A 21,869-nucleotide genomic window follows, 5' to 3' on the forward strand; every position below is an offset into this window, starting at 1 on the left:
ACTAGCAGATAAACACTAGCGCCAACAACAGAACTTTATGCTAGTTAGAGCAAACTAGAGCTTCAGAATGGGGTATTTACTGCAGTTGCTGACCGTTAGGGACGTGAGAATGCAAGTGTGATAGTAAGTGTGTGTTTAGCTGGCTTGCAGAGAGGGGCTCCTGTAGTGATAAGATCCATTGTTCGGCGACAAAGGTCAGAGTTCATCTCCGAACAGCCTGAGATAACAATCAGCAACGCTTTGTAAAATCTCCCAAGAACACACACACACACACACACACACACACACACACACACACACACACACACACACACACACACACACACACACACACACACACACACACACACACACACACACACACACACACACACACACACACGAGGTGACATGTACACCCTATTCTAAAGGCTGATTTATACTTCTGCGTCAAACACCGGCGTATGCTACGGCGCTGACGCATAGCCCTTCGCCGTGGCCGTCGGCGTCACTGGCGTGCACCTCTCAAAAAATTTAACTACACGTCGCAACAACGCATAGTGCAAGCTCTGTGATTGGTCGGCTTGGTAGCGCTGACGAGTCGGGGCGGGACCGAGAGCCACGCGAATGGCGCGAGTGATTGTTTACAAGTGTGGAGTCCCGTTAAGGAGCTCCAAATGGATGGTTTTGTTTTGTGTTTACCTCATAGTTAAAGTTGTTGCACGTCCGCCGGTTCCTGCCTCAAAATGAGTGAGTTTGAGCCACTTGTACATCCAGGAAGTGTTCAGGAAACGCAAAAAAGAAGCGAAGAAACTCGACACAGAGGAAGATTTACACCTCACTGCCAACTAGCGTTTCGGAAGTGTTAATGCAGACCAACAGAGACAGCGCGCAGAAGTATAAATGCACAGCCACGCGCGTTGCATGCGCCATGGGTTACGCCGGTCACTTGACGCAGAAGTATAAATCAGGCTTAAGCCTAACTGTTATTTGGCTTTATTTCATCTCCATTAATGCATGAGGAATTAAATCAAAACAACACTTGTACTATGGGGCTATTCAAACCTTTTTGTGTTTTACAAAGTTTATTTCGACCATAGGGGAAAAAAAAAAAAAAGTGAGTCAACCCATTGTAACTTGGAACTTCTGGAAAACTCGTTTCCGACTTGTTCAAAAGTGAAAAAAAAAAAAAAAAAACTAAAAAAAACACACACAAACAATTCCTCAAAACAGACTGTATACCTTCCATGGTTCAATCAGAATACTATCAAGTAGAGGTGTGAACCTATACTGGTCTCACGGTTCGGTTCCGTTACGATTATCATGCCTTCGATTCGGTTCAATTCGATATCTAGGTGCATCACGGTTATATTTTAGGGGGGAGGCTATAACAAGCTGTCTGTATAAACACACAGACACACAGCACCACTCTGTCTCTCATTCAAACACATACACAAACATAGACAGCACCAAAAAAATAAACAAACACACACACACACACTTGAGGCCTTGCAACAGGGAGAGCTCACGCTGAGCGGAGCAGAAAAAAAAAAAAAAAAAAAAAGAAGCACTTTTCCGACAGTCCCTTACTGAGAGCTCCTCTAAGCGCGAGCTCTACCGGCTAAACACATAATGCGAGGGCTCAAACGGAGCAGTGCTTGTAATGTCGAGCGAAATAAAAGAAAGACAGCTGTGAAACATAACCAGCTTTGTCTTTTTGTAGGAAACACACTTTAGATCTTTTTAGGGTAAGAGGTTTTTGAGTTATTGTCGTCTATAATTGAATGTGTCGGGAATATCGAAAACAAAACCAACTGAACCGCGCTCATTTCTGGCGCCCCTCTGGAAATACAGCACCCTTAGCATTTGCCTACGGTGCCTATGCCACGGGCTGGCCCTTAGTTGGCTGAGTGTTGTAAATACTCGCGCTCACCTCCCTCGCGACAGAGCGCATAGGAGATAAATGACGTCAGTACATAATAACCGGTTATGTTTATTACTGAACTGATACCGAATTGTCCGCGTCTGCATCACGGTGCACCGAAGAAACAATTAATTTTGACACCCCTATTATCAAGCTACGAAATACGTTTTTCTAAAACAAAAATAACCATTCAATGGCTTCTTCTCCATTGTCAGTGTCAGTATAGGGCGCACGTTCAAAAGAAACACTTGGGAAAATTGAAATGTTAAATTAAGTTGTTATAATTGTTTATTGTGTGAACAAAAGTATTGTCGTAGCTTGATAATATTCCAACTGAATCACTGTTTTGATGACATTTTGGGTCCCTTTCTGGACTTGTGTGAATGTGTGAAGAACATTGCTGCCTGTGGAGGTTGAGGGAGCTCTCAGATTTCATCCAAAATATCTTAATTCATGTTCCGAAGACGAACAAAAGTCTCAAGGGTTTGGAATGACATGAAGGCGAGAAATTAATAAGACAGCTTTTCATTTTGGGGTGAACTATCATGCGGATGAAAAGTTTTGAAACGCCATTAAATGGACCTAAATGTTTACATATAGCCTCATAAACAGATATTGTGAAAGTGGGTTAAACATTCCCCAACGACAGACCTTTACATAAACAGCTGGGGTTGCTCTCATTACATCTTCTGCCTGAAGCTATGAACGATGTTTTCTCATGGTGCATTGATTTCTTGTTTTCGGTTCTGAATCTGTCATCTTATACACAACAGCTGTATTGAAGCAGTAACAAATGCTTCCAACTGTTGTAGTATTAGTTATCTTAAATTTTTATTTTAAATAAATTAGAACAATGCTGCTTTGAGGTTAACAATTCAGCTGAGGGAACTTAGGGTAAAATAAAGTTAAAGTCAGAATTATTAGCCCCCCTGTTTATTTTTTCCCCCAATTTCTGTTTAACGGAAATAAATAATATTACAATGACTTTAACAACTCATTCTTAATAACTAATTTATTTTATCTTTGCCATGATGACAGTAAATAATATTTGACTAGATAATTTTCAAGACACTTCTATGCAGCTTAAAGTGACATTTAAAGGCTTAACTATGCAAATTTAAGGTTAACTAGGCAGGTTAGTGTAATTAGGCAAGTTATTGTATAATGATGGTTTGTTCTGTAGAAACAAAATTAGCCTAAAAGGTTGATAATTTTGACCTTAAAATGTTTATTAAAAAATTAAAAACTACTTTTACTCTAGCCAAAATAAAACAAATATGACTTTCTACAGAAGACAAAATATTATCAGACATACTTTGAAAATTTCCTTGCTCTGTTAAACATCAATTGGGAAATATTTAAAAGAGAAAACAAAAATTCAAAAAGGGGCTAAAAGTTCTGATTCAACTGTAAACTTACCATGTTATTATTGGTTTAATCATTTTTTAACACTGATTTAAAGGTTTCAACAGAGGAAAAAAAAGTTTCAATGATCATTATTTATATGTTCTGATTATAGATATGAAACCTGTGGTCGGTTATTTATACCCTTTACTTCCTAATGTGCAGAAGAACTGTTAAGCCTCATTGAGTTGAAGTGTATCGATTGTAATTTAGACAGAAAATCAATTACAGGGCTTTAATATATTGCGTAAGCTGTCATAAAAACTCTAAGTCATGTCAGACTGAGTGACACCAGACCATAAGGTTTCCAAAAAGTTATTTTGTAAACTTCGTACTTTATAGGTTAAAAATCAATTTAAATCTGCAGGTTTCATCAAGTCAAATTTAAGACCTTTTAAGGCTTTTAATAGTTTCATGTTCACTTAAATTTATAAAAACTATTAAGTAAACTTGTTTTCACACCTGCCTTATTTAGTCCGGTAGAATCGCACTAGAGTTCGTTTCCCCTCTTGGTTCGTTTGGGCAGGTGTGAATGTAGTATGGGCCGGAATAAGGTTCTTATGGTATGATAACCTTGGATAAAATTATCATGGTTTCACGGTATAGTGATTATTGCTCTAAAATATATCTTTTTAAGTGTCTGGGTAAAAAACAACAACTTTATTCCCTTTTGAACACAACATTTTATTTTGCGTAACATACAAAAAAATATTTTGAAGCAGTAAACAGCTCAGGCTAAAAAAACTCAATTATTGACTTCTGCTATCTTAATTTGTTTCAAAAACACAGATTTTTTTAGAATTTAAAATGGCATCTTTGGATATTTTTTCTGCTGCAGATGCTGTTGTCCTAAAAAAAAACTTTAAAAAAATAAATAAATAAAAAAAATAATAATTGTACACATACCTAGGGAACTGTATAGCTGAAAATTTTGACGGTTTTAAAACCTTGACTTTTCCAAACCGCGGTATATGAAAACGGTTATCGTCCTATGGTTAGAATGTAGCAATCGCACTCAAATGCGCAGCAAAAGCAGACCAAAAGCGTACCTAGACCTCCTTGAAGAGGTGGCCTCAATACACTTTTAAACAAATCCTGGATTGGTTCATTTGTGCTGAGAACATGACCCACACTAAAACAGACCCAACTGCGAAAACTACTTTGAAAACTGCCTTTTTAGACTAATCCCGCTGTCATAGTACGATGTGCCGTCCCATCTTATGGGGTGTGGAGGAAAATTATTTGCTGATAGAGCTTTACCAATAATTTTAAACAGAGAGAGAGAGGGAAAAACATCACTTGATGAATCATTGGTAATAAGATGACCATGTCACAGTTAAGCTAAATTAGGTCACGTCTCCTCCTGAAATGACTTGCACACAGAGAAGGCGCATCGCAATGCATTAAAACATTGTTTTCCAACTGCAGCTGCGCTTCATTCTTGAAATGTATAGTTTCTCTAAAGTGTTGTATCAAAACTACATAGCATTCTATGACCAGGGATACAATCAGTCAGCGCGGTCGTTCCTCCATAGTAAAAAGCCACATTTTGTGTCTGCCGGTTTGTTTACTTGCTGGAGTTTCGTTGGCATATTCCCGCAGGCTAATTCTGAACAATCGAAAAGCAGTTTAGGTGATACATTCAATAACATCTGGCCATAATAACATCTGATGTGAATTTTGTCACATAACTGCAATTAGTTTCTTTTCAACTGGTTCGGACAAAAGCAGTCAGTAGCTATGTTTCCATCCAAAAATGCAAATTAACTTTATGCGCAAAACTGGATTGTCGCATGAAAGATGTGCGAATCTAGCAGCGTTTCCATCCAACGAGTCAAAGTGAACAAAATCATCACTTCCTGATTATCTGGAGCCAAATATCAATGGAGTAAAAACTGAATTTGCTGCAGTAGGAGAAGCTGTAACAATCTTTTCTTCACCTAATTAATGATCTGCACCTCAGAAGGCAATCCTGACACGCAGCGAACGCGTGGTGGCGTTTGAAGGCATGAGACGCGGAGCACAAACGCTCTTGACTATTCTGTAGGTTATTAATAATATAATAATACTAATACTGAAAGGGTTACGCCGTTTTAGAATGACCAAAACAACATTTCAGATGTCTTATAATGGCTTAGCCTGATGGTTTGTCCATTCACACACATTTTTATCATCACATGATTATTATAACAAAATCACATGACATTTTTAATGCACATGCTGGAGTTTGTGTGGTAAAAGTGTTTCCATCGTAGTTTGTGCGCATCTTTTCTTATTGAATAAAAAGTTTATCCTATTAAGTTATGCAAATTTTCAAATTTAATGCACATCTTGGGGTTTCCATCAACTATTTTTTATGCGCACATCCAAAATGCACATAAAAATAGGTGGATGGAAATACAAACGGCAGAAAAATGCTACAATGTATCATTTTTTTGCCCTTGTTCCAGACCAAATGAACCAAACCACAGATGTGAAAACACCCTTAATCAATTTGTGTTGGTACAACATGAAGGAATTGTGTGGAAATCAGCATTTTTTTCAGTGAAGATCACATCTGTTATCAAATAAGTTATCAGAATATATGTTTAAAAAAAGACAAAAACAATATGACTTCCATAATAAAACCAATTGCAAAATCACAACTATTTTATTTCCACCTTCATATATGATGTATCTTAATAAAGCCAAATCCACTGTTTACTTCAGAAACTCAATTTAAACTTCTAATTGATTTGCTAAATTGAATATATACTTTACACAGTCGTCACAGAATCAAAGTTAAGAATATATAAAACATGTTAAAGACTCAAACAAACGCCAAATATTTCCACATTCACCTCAAATGAAACTTTAAAAGAGAGTTTTTTTTGAAAACCCTGATCTACTCCAGTGTTTGTGTTGTGTGTGGCGGATATATTAGCATGTATCGTCTAAGACTGTCTGACAGGCTTAGCTCCATGACCGAGTTGTTAGTTGACCTGTTGGCAGGCCAGAGAAGGGAAGCTTTGGCTTCATAATCCAGAGATTAAATCTCTTCCCCATGTGTGTGTCCATGTTTTAGCCTGGGACCTTTTAAATGAACCTACAGCAAGGCTAACATGCGAGCAAAGTGGTAGCTATGCTAACAAAGTCACGCAAGACAAATTACTGTTGAAAATATCTGCGAATGACATGGAATTCAGCAATATGTCAAGTCAGAGGACTTCAGCTACCGATTAGAAAAATCATCACTTGAAATGACTCATTTTGTCCAAACACAGCTGGCACAGTTGTTATTGTAAAGGAATGTAAACAGAGCAATTAGCGAAAGCACGCATTAAATTTTGCCGCCTTTTTTCTATTGCTTGCTTGTACAGGTGCAACAGCTTGAATAATGAAAAAAGGCTGGAATAATGGCTATAAAAAACATATTTCGAACACTCCAAGCTGCATTTTTAAGTTCTTAGAAAGAAACCGTGGCTTGAGTTAATGACTTAATCGCGGCTTAAATAACTCGTAACGTCTAAATACGTCTTAACTTTTTCTAACATTCTCTCCCTTTAGAAACATTTTGCCAGCTGGGTTGAGAGGGAAAGTTCAAGAAAGGAAATGCTTGTGGAAAAAAACACAAGGGAGACAGAGAGAGACAGAGAGAAAAGACAGGAAACAGATTTTTTCCTCCCTGAAATTTTGGAGGGAAAAATGAAGTCGATGGCCAAAAGCCGCGTGGTGTCCGTCAGGATGAGTGACAAGAGAACAAGATGACTGTTTTCACTTCTGTCCTTTAATGGCCACTGGACATGCTTGTGGACAGTTTTAAGCCGATAAAAACCCAGCTTACTCCTATTAGATGCATTATACTGTACACTGGGATAGCTAGACGTCATCACAGCATGTATGGAAAAGTTTGGCGACAATTTAAGTGGAGGTGTCATCTTGAGGTAAAACATTAATGCTTTAAATAAGCAAGGATGTATTCATTTTAGGACTGCAAAATATATAGTTTTGATATCTATATCACAATGTGCACAGCACAAGATAAGAAATGTTCATTCTGAATTATACTTGACCAGGAGTCACAGAATTGTATTTACAGTATTGTAATTTATATAGAATTTATTTATGATTTATGACTCATACATTTTTATTTATTCCTCACAATTTTTGCCGTGTTTCTAGTCCAAATATCCACATTTCAAGTAAAAACTACATTTTCTTACCCCACTGGTATATCATTTTACTATTTTGACTCTTAATTTTGACTTTTTTCTTCAAAAGTTAAAAATAAAACAATATTTTGACTTGATCTAAGAATGTTTTGATATTTAAATTAGAAATGAGATGAGAATTTTTTGCATTGTGATTATTTAATTTCTGAACCAGAATACTGTTAGACTGCCCAGAAAACTGTCAAAAAGTCCTATTCAAACTATCTTGGGAAACTGTATTCATATTGCAATGTTTATTGCAATAAGATTTACAGAATATGCAATCCTTATTAATATGATCAAAACAATGACTGTTAAAATATAGTTATGTGGCCTAAGATTACTATTTCACTCTTTTTTCAAATTCAAAATAAAAAAAAATGCTTTACATCAACTCAATCATTTAAACCAGCATATTGTAATGATTTGTCAATGATCACTAGGGATGTCCCGATCCGATATTGATATCGGAAATTCGTCCGATATCAGTCCAAAAAAACTATATCAGACTGCGTTAAAAATCTCCGATTTAAACAGTCCGATACTCTCTAAACTCCATTACAGCTATTCTATCCAGCAGCATCCAGAGCCAGCGTGCAAAGCCCACGTGATCACAACACTGCTTGCTAGCAAAGTCTCTAAGATTTAACGTGGTCTTGATCACAACACTGAAAATAAGAAAAGTCATACAAAAATTCTGCTTTTCAATGACAAGAATATATTGTATTTAAAACGTTTTACAGAATGAAAACACTTATTTGAAAACATACAAATATTTCAGCTTTTTTGATCAAATCAATGCTTGATGAGACTTTAACCCCACCAAAAAATCCTACAATTGTATCCAAAAGCACAATACAAAAATCCCTACTTAGTATTTCAATATTTTCCCAGAGATGAGTTGTGGCTGGAAGGGCATCCTCTGCGTAAAAATGTGCTGGTTAAGTTGGCGGCTCATTCCACTGTGGCGACCCCGGATTAATACAGGGACTAAGCCGAAAAGAAAATGAATGAATAAATGAATGAGTATTCCAATATACAATCACCGCCCACTGTCCAACTGCTCTATAAAGCAAGGATTAAAGCAGTTCTGAAGGCACTAGTGAGGTGTACTTAATTAAGTGGCCGGTGAGTGTATGTAAATACACAATCAATGTCATTACCATTACATGGACAACCTTGAGCAGAACAATTTTTTTTTGGAATCTCTCCCTTTGTGATCCTAAAAAAGAAAGAAGGGCACACAGAAGTAGAACACTACCAATGTGAGTAAATGATGACTCAAATGTCTTTTTTAGGTGAACTGTATCCTCAAAAGCAGCCACAACTATAGCTTTCTAAAAACACTAGCATTGCACAGTTCTGCCATCAGATCAGCACATTGATCTCAACGGGCTGGTCTACCAAACAGGAAACCCCAAACTAGAAAACTGGCCTTTAAAACTGAAGTCGAGAACGAGAAAGAGATGAAAATACAGCTTGGAAGACGAGCAGAGGAGCACAAAAATAAAGAGATTATTCCACAGCAGAAAGCAGCCCAACCGCAAGTGCTAATAAACAAAGAAACAACCCGTCACTATAGCGAGACGGTTACATCACCAAAATCTATATTTCCAATTCGAGTTTAGTCACAGCATCTGAACCGCAGAGAGACTGTGTGTGATGGTGACAATGGTATTGATCATTCAAACACACTCTTTAATGTGGGAACAAACCCCTTCGTGCATCAACAAATATGTCAATATCCATCCAAGCCATGATTATTCACTGGGAGCCAAACAGCATGCTTATTTTAGGTGTTTTCTACAATATGGTTATCATTTGTGTTTCTCGCCTATGTAAAATAAGACTTTATTAATTTATATAACTGACTAATTATTTTGCATGTTCTATATACATCTTTATTTGCATTTAAGGCCTGTTTTTGTTCTGCTTCCCATTACAACATCAGCAAAATTGCACATTTGCATGAAAAAATAGAAGTAAAAGCTAGAAGCAAATTGCATTTTTTAGATGTTTTTTTAGATTCTCGCTTGCATACCTTTAATGCAGAATTTAAGTTAACACAATTAACCCTTTGTCACGTGGGATGTTTTTCAGTGTGTATATATATATATATATATATATATATATATATATATATATATATATATATAGAAACTTTTTTTTTTTTTCATTTTTTCATTTTTTCAAAAACTAATTTTAGGGGTTTTTCACCTTAACCAGTTTAACTCTGCTGTTATTTTGGGATTTCGGCCTGGATTTTGCCTACCCAAATTTAACAAGCTTCCCAAACAGAACATTTTAGGTTCTGTGTGGTCTAGCGTGCTGTAATTAATTTTGGTGTTTCCTGCACATATCTGTAATCATAGGAAAAAAGAAAAATGTCTCTACCATAAATCTATGCGAAAGTTTTTGTTTTCTAACTGATGAGAGGTGCTATACAAGCCACAAGGACCGATCATTGTTTTCTTATTTCACTATTCTTTGGTTTGATCAAACATAATTCACTGTGTTTGGACCACGTTAGACATATAAAAGGAATACTTATGCACATCACCTCAAAAACAGAGGTGAAATGGCCCTGAATCACATAGCATAAGGTAAGAGATGACAGCTGTCTGTGCTATCTGGGGCTGCTTATTGATCATAAATGTATTGTTTTCACTTCTGCGGAAACACCTCGATTCTTTCAGCAACTGTTTGATATGTGAATATAATTTAGTAAAAAGAATGCTATAGTACCGGCAAGAGCTTTTATTTGAGCTATAACTTGTACATTTGTCATATGAAAAATATGAAAATAAGCCAATGTAAAAGCTGGGATATCTAAAATACTGTGTATTTAAGTGTAAATAACTTTTATACAGTAGAATGAAAACCAAAGTGATGCATATGTGCATATGTGCAAATATGGATTCTACACTTTCAAACGAAACCACTTACAAAATGTGAGGTGATAGCTTAATTAGGTTAGATTAACTTTAACCAAGTATTTCCTGATGGCATAATTACACTCTAAAAAGTTAAGTTATTCATTTAACCCAATGGTTGAGTTAAAAATGTTTGTGCTTCGGTGGGTTATTTTTAACCTTTTGAATTTCAAGAGGCAACCAAAGACTATAGAATACACAAGACTTGTCCCTCATATAGTTTTGAATAGGGAAAACTGTACTGGTCAATATGGTGAATGAAGCCCCGCCTACTAGTACAGGAGCCAATCATCGATCGTTATAGACTGATGCAGAAGCTCGGACCAGACGTGTGCTTTTACGACAACTTTTTGTGGTCAACAAACACACTGGAATCTCAGCAAATACTTTCTTCACAGACATAAGAATTATATCCACATAAAGCTTGAAATCTCTACTTTTAAATAAAACACTAGTAAACTTGGAAAAAAAGCTTTTTGGTTTTGTATTGTAATATGTATGAAACGACCGTGAGGTATAGTCAGTCTTGTCAAACGCACATCACATGACAACAACTACTCAAACGCCCACAAACTTAAAGAGTCACTGTCATTTCTGGAGGAGATTCGCCATCAAGACTAAATTGTGAATTACTTTAATATGTAATGCAAAAATTATCTAGAGGATGATAATATGCAGAACGTCCATAAATAAGGTTGGTGTCGTTCCTTTCAAGTGCACATGCACATAAGCTTGGGCAATCTGAAAATGTTTGATTTGAACATTTAGAAATTATACTTATGTGACAGTTGTTGTTTAATTTTATTGCAGATTCCAAATATGTAATCGTAAGCTTGGCAAAGAGTTTAAGAGAATTTGATGTTTCCCCATTCAGACAGAATGCCCGAAAGGCGTTTTAAAGATGACCGCTAAGTGAAATGACTTAAAGGGGACTTAGAGTGAACTGTTTCAACTGAACACAGAACAGCTGTAATAATATGCGTGCATAATGTTGTTTTTGCTATATAAGGTTTATTTAAGCTCTAACACAATAATATTGTTGTTATTTTTTTAGCAAATTATACCTCTCTCCTTGTCGTGAATTTTATATCTGTTTCACCAACTCTATTATTATTGATGATACAAGTGCGCACTTCAACGATCTATATAAAATGGATAAAAGCGATTTCTCTACCTCCCGCGTTCATCTCTACAGTTTTTTGGGGTAAGTAATGCACATACTCGCTAACTGAAGCTACGTTGTAAAAAATGTAATGACAAAGAGTCAAGACAACAAATATTTTTATGTTGCTTCAACTTATTTTAATAAGTTAATCAGGTTTTAACAAACATTTATGTTTATAGTCAGTTTGAATGGTGTAAGTTGAGACGGCTAAAAAAGTTTATTTGATTCACCAAAACAATTAAGGCAGAATTACGTTTTTACAGTGTGAATGAAAACAAAACTAAAACTAAATTCCATGTTTGATAAAATGTGACTTGTAGACTCTGCAAATAATAATTTGAGAAATTTCTATCCATAGTTTCTATGAAAAAATTCTTTCAGCTCACTAAAAATTGTCATTTCTACTAGATATATACTTTTAATCTACTTTATCAGTTCATTATTTCACAATTCTGACTTCGGACTCACGCAATTGAGAAAAAAATGTCACTGATATAAAATAAATATCTATAAATGTGCATAAGTATCACAAAGGCACTATATCATGGCCACAATGCAATTGATAAATATGTAAACATCTTTTTCCCTCTACACTAAAAAATCCTTGCTGCTCGTTTAAAATACTCATTTAAAATGAGTTGAAACAACACAATTTTTGAGTTTTTTGGAGGTACAATAATTATTTCATTTTCAATTCACCTAAATTAGTAAAAAAAAAACATTATATATATATATATATATATATATAATGTATATATATATATATATATATATATATATATATAATGTATATATATATATATATATATATATATATATATATATGTATATATATATATATATATATATATATATATATATATATATATATATATATACATTATATATATATATATATATATATATATATATATATATATATATAATGTATATATATATATATATATATATATATATATATATATATATATATATAAAATGTGTATATATACACAAATCGATTTAGTTCACTTTATATATATATATATATATATATATATATATATATATATATATATATATATATATATATATATATATATATATATATATATATATATAAAGTGAACTAAATCGATTTGTGTTGGGACAACATGAAAAAAAAATGTGTAGAACCCAGCATTTTTTACAATGTAATACACTGTAAAAAATACAGGGTCCCACGTCTCAATGTATTCATGTTGTCCCAACACCAATCAATTAAGTTCACTTAGATTTAAGTGGATTAATCATAAAACAATTAAGCTGTCTCCAAAAAAAACCTCAAGAATCGTGCTGCTTCAGCTCATTTTAGATAAGTAGTTTGAACGAGCAGCGAAATCATTTGTTTGAGTGCACATCAAATCACAAATCCACCACAACAATGACATCTTCTCTACCTGGAACAAGCGTCTATTTCCCAGAATTCCATTCTCGCAGGTGAGCAAAAGAATTTAGCAACTTACCGACAACCATGAGCGTGAACTCGAAGCCCCTCTTCACAGATTTCCTGTACACCTGGTTGGGGAGGTTGGCGAATCCAACATAACCCTCCAGATTCCTCTGCTGGAAGAAAAAACAGTCTTACTCCACATTCCTCTGATTAAAGAGCACAAACAGCACCCCCATTACCGTTATCCCTCTCAAAACAGGGCTCAAGAGGACTTCAGACGCAGGTCTGTGCTAATATTACCATTAATTACAGTGGATAACGTCAAGCTAACATGCAGGGTTTCCACAACAAAGGAGAACAAGCAATTGGACTAATTTGAGGATAAGCAAGCAGATCAGTGTAAAGCACATACAACACACTGAAAACTGCTACAGGTCCAATTTTGGCTACTAAGTAAATAACTAAAATTAAATTAAATGATTAAAATAATTTCCAAAAACTTAAACCGAATTGAGGAAAAAGCACTCGACTTTGGAAACCCAAAAGTCAATAGGGAAAAGGAAGGATTGCATGGGATTTCGCGAGAAACAGCCAGTTACATTTTGTATCAATTCCATCATGAGCTCTATATCATCATGCAGACAGTGAATTTCGCTCCAGATGACGGTCAGTGCTTTGTCCAGCTGTATGCTGTCCTTCTCCATCCCTTTCTCTGCATGGTTTTCCGTCTCTTGTAATCTCATGTTCTCGGAAGTCGAAGCACACGCTACGCGAGGCAAACACAATTGATCGCTTTACTTTAGTTCCGCGGAGCTTCTCATGCATGGTGGGCCAATGGAAAACGAAATAGTAGGGGACATTCTGATCACTTAGAGAGATGAATATGTAGAATGGGGAGGGCTAGATAACTTTTTGTGTGTGAATGAATGGCCATGATCATGTTTTTGTATTATAAACCATTACAACGGTACCATATTGGTAGCATATTGGGATAATGTGACGACATTGTGAAATCTTGTCATAAAAATGGAATTTACTGTGTATAACCCTGAATGTAAAACATTTATGTACACCTAAGTAATTTGTAATGCAAGCTAATTATTATATTATGGAAACACAAACTCACAGCATTTTCATAACATTGCGTCATAAAATATCAAAACATATTGTAAAACTCCAAAACCAAACTAAAAAGGGCTTAGGGGTAGCTTAATTAATGTGTCGGTGCTCTTTGGGTAAGGGATTCATCAGCAAAAATTCATCTAAGGCAGTTAAAAAAAAAAAGTGGAAACAATATTAAAAAGAATTAACTTTTTAATATTTTTTCCACATTTTTTGAGTGGTTTGAACACATTTTTTTCTGTTTATTCCAATTGTTAAGCTTTCTTAAACTTGTACATAAACTAAAATTGTACTGATTAAACCAGAAAACCTTTATTCAATCATTAAAATTAAATACCAAACATTAAAATGTAACAAATTCTTAAAAGAATTACACATTAAAATAATTTTTGGGACATTATCAATAAAGTTGTATAAACATTTAAATTACTTAAAAATATATATATATTTAAAAACATTTAACATTTTTACCCATTTTTCCACAAAATAACCAATTTAGTAACATGATTAAATATACGGTGGCCGAGAGAGCTTTACCTACTGCAATTTAAGAAAACGTGCAATTAAAAAACGGCAGCAAATTAAGAAAAGATCTCCATCAGTTTGACAGCTCACGAATCCTCACAACACATTTTTTAAAATTGCGCTGCATTTTCACACAACGCAAACAATTTATCAAAATGCACTGCATTTTCTTACAACACAACATAAAACGTTTCAAGGAGACCCAAAAATGTGATTCACTCGGCTATTTAGGCTATGGTTACTTAGACTAATAAATAATAAAAGCCAATGGAATCCGGATGTAAAAATACATAAACAAAAAAAACTCACCTTTTAATGATCAACCTCACTGATCAATAGTCACAACACAGTGGCATCGGTCTCGTTTATGGGCCCCCTCGAAACATTTCCGTTGTGTTCTGTTCTTTTTGTGTCGTGAAAAATTCAGTGTGTTTTCGTAAAATGTTTGCAATGTGAGAAAATGTTGCGCATTTCATTCATTTGTTTGGATTGTGGGAAAATGCAGTGCGTTTTTTATGTGTATGCATTTTTTTCTGCACATGTCCTGTTAAACAGATTTCTTAATGTGATGGCGTTTTTTGTAATTGCGTGTGTTTTCTTAAATTGCAGCACGTTAAGCTTTCTCGGCCATCGCATATATGTAATCTTTCACAAAATATCCATTTTAATAAATTGTTAAAATGCATTCATTGCTAAAATTCACATTTGTAAATGGCCAATATGGATAGATATTTGAATGATATTCAAAACCATTTAAATTAATTAAAAAGGTACTGTCGTTTACCTAATTTTCAGAAAATAGTTTTCATATTGGACTAAATTTGACTAGTACATCACTAAAATTCAACCATGAATTATTAATTACAGAATTTTTGATAGCATAGCATAGCCCTCGCTAATGCTGACACGCACCACTCAAATATTGTAACTACTCGTCACAACTACGCATATCGCTAATTCTGTGATTGGCCGGCTTGGTAGTGATGACGAGCATGGGCGATGCTGAGAGCCATAAGCCCGATGGAGCGAGTGTTTACAAGTGTCGAGTCAAGGAGCTTCAGATGGAGACTTTGTTTTGTGTTTACCTTATGATTAAAGTTGTAGCAGGTCTGCCGGTTCCCGCATCTGAATGATTAAATTTGAGCTACTTGTAGCATTCAGAAAAAAAAAACACACACACTAAGAAACTCGACACAAAGAACATAAAAACCTACTGCCAACCAGCTTTCGGTAATGTTATTGCAGACTGATCAACAAACAGCGTGCAAAAATATAGACACACAACTACACCAAGGCAGGCACCGTGGGTCATGCTGATCACTCGGTGTAGAAGTATAAACTAGACCTAAGTTTCATACAAATTCAATGCAAATGCCTGACTAAAGGCGAATTATTGATGTGCAGTGCAAATTACATGGTGTGTTTGCTGTGAACGTGTGGAATTTGCGTCAAATATTTGTCTTCCGAATTCAATAAAGTTGTGAAAATTTCTGTGAGGGGTAAAACATCCCATGAGTAAACAAGGGCAAGTGATTAAGTGCTCTGCATTTGGTGTGAACTAAGCATTAACCATGATTTTATTTTAATAATAATCTTTTCTTACTCTACTTACCATAGTTCAAACACTGTATTTAAATTAGGTAAACCCGCCATGCTATATTGTAACATGGTATCGTAATGTTGCCTAAATCTCAAAAAATTGATGTGCTTCACATTTCAATATTCATGTTTTCTTCCAAAAAATAAGCTTCTGAAATTAAAGAATTGCAATTAAGTGTCTGTATTCTCCTTAAAATAACTGTGGGAAGAAAGATCTAACAAAATCTAACAGAATTTTAAGCTAAAAAGATGGAAATGTGAGATGCAAACTCTGAATTGCAAAAAAATGAAAGGACAGTTTTTAGTATAGTAATGAAAAAAAGATAAAGAGTTATGAGTAACAAAATGGTAAGTTAAGAGAATCTATTATGTAAAGCTGTTACTATTGATGTAAAGCTGTTTTACAGTCACACATTCAGACTTTCTCCTTAATAATATAGTTACAGAAACGTTTTCTTTACAAATCCTAAATGTGGAAATCCTATTGGCAATTAATGGCCAACAAAGTACAACATTATTCAGTCAATTAAACAAAGCAAATGTTGTTTTGAAGTCATTTTTTACATGTAATTTCAGACTGAATATTCAAAGTTGCATGGTAAACAATGTATGGAGCGTGTTACAAATTGTCACTGAATAAATTTGTGAATATTAAACTAACTTTACTATCAAATACTAAGGTAAAGCTGCTTTTATATTCGCACATTCAGTCAGTGACAACTTGTGACATTCTCCCTATATTGTTTACCATGGTACTTTGAATGATCGGTTACATGCATTTGATTTGCGTCAACTTTTTTTTTTAGAGTTCAAATAAGTTGTGAAAACTTCTGTGAAGGGGAAAAACATCCCATGAGTAAACTAGAGCAAGTGACGATGTGCTCTGCGTTTGGTGTGAAAACAGCATTATAAAAATTAACCATGATTTTATTTTTAATAATAACCTTTTGTGCTCTATTTACCAGAGTTTAACCACTGTATCTAATTTAGTTAAACATGCCACGCTGTATTGTAACATGAGTTGTGTAGGCTAAATCTCCAAAATCAGAGTTTTACATCTCACAACTAATATTCTATTCCAAGAAATTGCCTTTTCAAATGACAGAATTGTAATTATGTCTATGTTCTCAATAAAATAACTGTGAGAAAAAAAAATCCAGGTTTAGAGAAAATAAATCAAATAAATTGGGAAAAATCAGGACAGCAAACTCAGAATTTGAAGGTAAAAACAACGGAAATATGAGACGGAAATATGTAAAGTTGTTTTTTTATTCACACATTCAGAGTTTTTTCTTAATACTTAAGTCACGAATATTCAAAGTAGCTTGGTAAACAATAAATGGACTGTGTCACAAGTTGTCACTGAATGATAAAACCAACTTTACCTCAATATGAGTACTACAGAACACTGGAAAGTATATTGAGGTAAATTTGGTTTTATATTCGCACATTCATTCAGTAATACATGACATGCTCCCCATAGTGTTTCCCACGCTACTTTGAATATTTAGTCTAAAATCAAATGCAATTATGATTTCAAAACAACATTAGCACTCTTTAATTGTCTGTTAACAATTTTGTACATTGATAGTTACTGGCTGGTAATATAATCTCCCATATTAGAATTAGCAAAAAACTCTTCTAATACTCTTCTGAAACGAAATTATCAAGGGAAAATACTGAATGAGGTAAAATAAAACTAGCTTTACCTCAATGTATCAAATAAATCGCTATCAGCGCAATTAAGAGAGTAAATAAATAATAGCTGGATACTTTTAAGCAGTACATGTGAAAGCGGCTTGCCACAACAGATGAATGATTAGCGGCCAGTCACACTTGGAATCATCTCGCCCACCACCATGCAAATACAAGAATCAATAAGCCTGGTGTGTATTAAATGCATTATCTCCCCAGATTTAGACAAATGAATGAATATTGTACTCACTGCAACGCTGGACACAGCTGAGTCGGGTCTCTCGATCATTGTCCTGTGACAACACCCACTCTGAATCCCAATAGATCAGGCATAAAAAGATGAGTCGACTCTAATAAAAAGCGGTCGAGAGCAGAAGACGAACCCTTACGGCGCACTCGGGCTTGGACTAAATTAATGGCTTTTTGGGGAAGGTAAACGTGCAGGGGACGAAAACAGGCATGCGAGCATCGGCCGGGGGAAAAATGTTACAACGCTGCGAGCATGAAAGGCGATTGTCCTCCTCCGGGAGAGATCTACTCCTATTGGACACCAAATGGATGGTTGTGGTGATGTCATGGAATCCCACCCACCCACTCATTTCATTGGCTGACGGGATACTACTATGAATTGTGGTATTTGTAGTTACAAGTAAAAGGATGCGATGGAGATATTTCTACTCATAATACAAATATTTTAGAAATGAGACATGTCAGTATGTAGATATAAAAAAATAGAAAAGAAAAATATTTTAAGTATATTTTTGATAACAGATTATAAGATAAATCATTTAAACTGTAATAAGCCTACATGTGCCCTCAAGTGGAATAATCAAATAGTAGCCTACTTGCAGTGATAAGGTAAAGTTAATTTATATTCACACAAATAAATGTAATATTCACACAGACTTTTTCCTTAATGAAATAATTTTATAAAAGTTTTCTTTGCAAATTCTAATAAGTGCATCATATTAGCAGCCAACGACTATCAAAATATAGGCTAATGTTCACAGTCAAATAAACACTGCTAATGTTGTTTTGAAGTCATTCTTACATGTGATTTCTGGCCGAATATTCAAAGTATTATTGTAAACAATATAGGGATAATGTCACAAGCATTTTTACAATCATTGGTTATAAGTTGTCACTGAACAAATGTGTGAATGTAAAACTAACTTTACCCCAACCTTTAACTTTTGCTATTTTGTTTATAATAATACCAAAGTCCTAATAATATTAGGCTATGTTTTATTATACTACATATTGTTTGTTAACCCTTTAACTGCACCACCAAGAAAAAAAATGTTTGCATTTAATTTAATTTCAAATATTTGCATTTTAACTACTAATGTCGCTAAACACACTCAATACATGTTTTAACACATACCATAATTTCTAAAATATCAACATCTTCCAAATAGTTAATATGTCGGTTTAAGTTAAAAGTACCGGAATTAATACATATTTGATATATTACACATTCCTTTAATCAGTTATGAAGTAGCCCACGTGTGCCCTCAAGTGGAATAATCAAATAGCACTTGCAGTGATGAGGTAAAGTTGGTTTTATATTCACACACTGTGACTTTCTCCTCAATATTATTATTTCATAAAAGTATTTTTTGCAAATTCTAATAAGTGCAATCACATTATCGGCCAATGTATATCAAAATGCATATTTACAGTCAATTAAATAGTGCTAATGTTGTTTTAAAGTTATACTTACATTGGATTTCAGAGTACCATATTCAAAGTACCATAGTAAACAATATAGGGAGCATGTCACAAAGCGTCACTGACGAATGTGTGAATGTAAAACCAAATTTATCCCAATCTTTCACTTTTGCTATTTTGTTTATAATAATAATAATAATAGGCCTAATATTATCCAATTTTTTTGAGTACATAATTGTTTATTACCCTTTTAACTGCCCCACCAAGAAAACTATTTTTGGAATTCGTTTCTTAACTCCTAATGCCACTAGTTAACACAATCCATGCATTTTTATTTCAACACATCAAATAATCTCTAAAAATCAACCTCTACCAAATGGTTAATACGTCAGTTTATGTTAAAAGTACCGGAATAAACACATATATTGTTGACAATCTGCATATATGATGTGTGAGACTAATTTATTTAAAAACATAATCAAAATAAAACATTTTTGAACACTAAGTCATCTTTATTTTTTAAATTATGCCATAAAATATTTCAGATTCTCATTTAACGTGTTTTCTTGAAACCAAATTTAAGTGTAGTAGTGCAACAGGATTATGTTTGTTTGATTTTATTGTACACTAACAATGCTGTGTAGTCATTCATTCATTAATTTTCTTGTCGGCTTAGTCCCTTTATTAATCCGGGGTCACCACAGCGGAATGAATCACCAACTTATCAAGCAAGTTTTTACGCAGCGGATGCCCTTCCAGCCGCAACCCATCTCTGGGAAACATTCACACACACACACACACTCATACACTATGGACAATTTAGCCTACCCAATTCACCTCTACCACATGTCTTTGTACTGTGGGGGAAACCGGAGCACCCGGAGGAAACCCACGTGAAGGCAGGGAGAACATGCAAACTCCACACAGAAACGCCAACTGAGTTGAGGATCAAACCAGCGACCCAGCGACCTTTTTGCTATGAGGCAACAGCACTACCTACTGTGCCACTGCCTCACCCGCTGTGTAGTACAAACCAGTATTTAAAAGTAATTCTTGACTATTATGAAATAAAATGACTTTCACATTCTATTTAACATTCTATTAATATTCTAATCACTATTTAAAACAATTAAAATATGGTCAACCATTTGGTAGAGCAAGCAGTTAATTACCTTGTTAATAAATATGTTTATACATAATGCTTTTTAGGAGGTTTACTTGAAAACAGCCCTGCAAATACTCTTTTGAATATTTGTATTAATTTATTTGAAGTATTGATTATATTATATGTGAAAAAAAACATTTCCTAAAAGGGCTTTCATAGTTTTAGAAACTACAAGACCCCCAAATATGCTCAAGAAACCCCAAACACTTAAAAGGCATCTAATTATTGAATAAAGACACTGTTTATACTTTCAAAGAATGACAATTAGGTCTAAAATATTAATTCACAGTGGCACAGTGGGTAATACGATCACCTTACAGCAAGAAGGTTGCTTTAAAAACATATGCTATAAGTAAATTGAATAAACTAAATTAGTGTAGGTGTGTGAATGCAAGAATGTATAGGTGTTTCCCAGTACAGGGTTGCAGCTGAAAGGGCATCGCTGTATAAAACATATGCTGGATATGTTGGCGGTTCATTCCGCTGTGGAATAAAGGTACAAAGGCAAAGGAAAATGAATAAATAAATTTAATTTGTTTACAGTTGCAGTCAGAATTATTAACCTCCCTGAATTATTAGCCCTGTTTATTTTTTCCCTATAATTTTAGTTTAACTGACACATTTGTAAACATGATTGTTTTAATAGCTCATTTCTAATAACTGATTTATCTTTGCCATGATGACACTAAATAATATTTTACTAGATATTTTTCAAGACACTTCTATACAGCTAAAGTGACATTTAAAGGCTTAATATATATGTTCATTAGGGTCACTAGACAGGTTAGGGTAATTAGGTAATTTATTGTATAATGATGATGGTTTGTTCTGTAGACTATAAAAGAAATATAGCCTAAAGGGGCTAATAATATTCACCTTAAAATGTTTGTTTTTTTAAACTGATTTTATTTTAGCTAAAATTAAAAACAGATAAAACCTTCTCCAGAAGAAAAGATATTATCAGACATTCTGTGAAAATTTCCCTGCTCTGTTAAACATAATTTGGGTAATGTTTAAAAGAAAATAAAAATCTAAAATAATTCTGACTTCAGATGTGTAGTAGTCAACATTTAAAGTGAATCAAAA

General features: G+C 34.3%; 1 protein-coding gene across 8 annotated transcripts in view; it reads right to left on the bottom strand.

Moving 5' to 3' along the window:
- septin15 (septin 15) overlaps positions 1-18,472 on the bottom strand; it is a 54,158-nt gene extending 35,686 nt beyond the window's left edge. Inside the window, 2 exon segments of one of the 8 annotated variants that reach the window (NM_001077743.1) lie at positions 13,080-13,179; positions 18,198-18,435. In NM_001077743.1, coding sequence (NP_001071211.1) covers positions 13,080-13,179; positions 18,198-18,236 — 139 coding nt within the window. In that variant the 5' untranslated portion in view covers positions 18,237-18,435. 8 annotated transcript variants of the gene reach the window in all.
- Positions 18,473-21,869: the final 3,397 nt, after the last annotated feature.

This window comes from Danio rerio, chromosome 25 (assembly GCF_049306965.1).
Source record: "Danio rerio strain Tuebingen ecotype United States chromosome 25, GRCz12tu, whole genome shotgun sequence".
In the NCBI taxonomy this organism is placed as follows: Eukaryota; Metazoa; Chordata; class Actinopteri; order Cypriniformes; family Danionidae; genus Danio; species Danio rerio.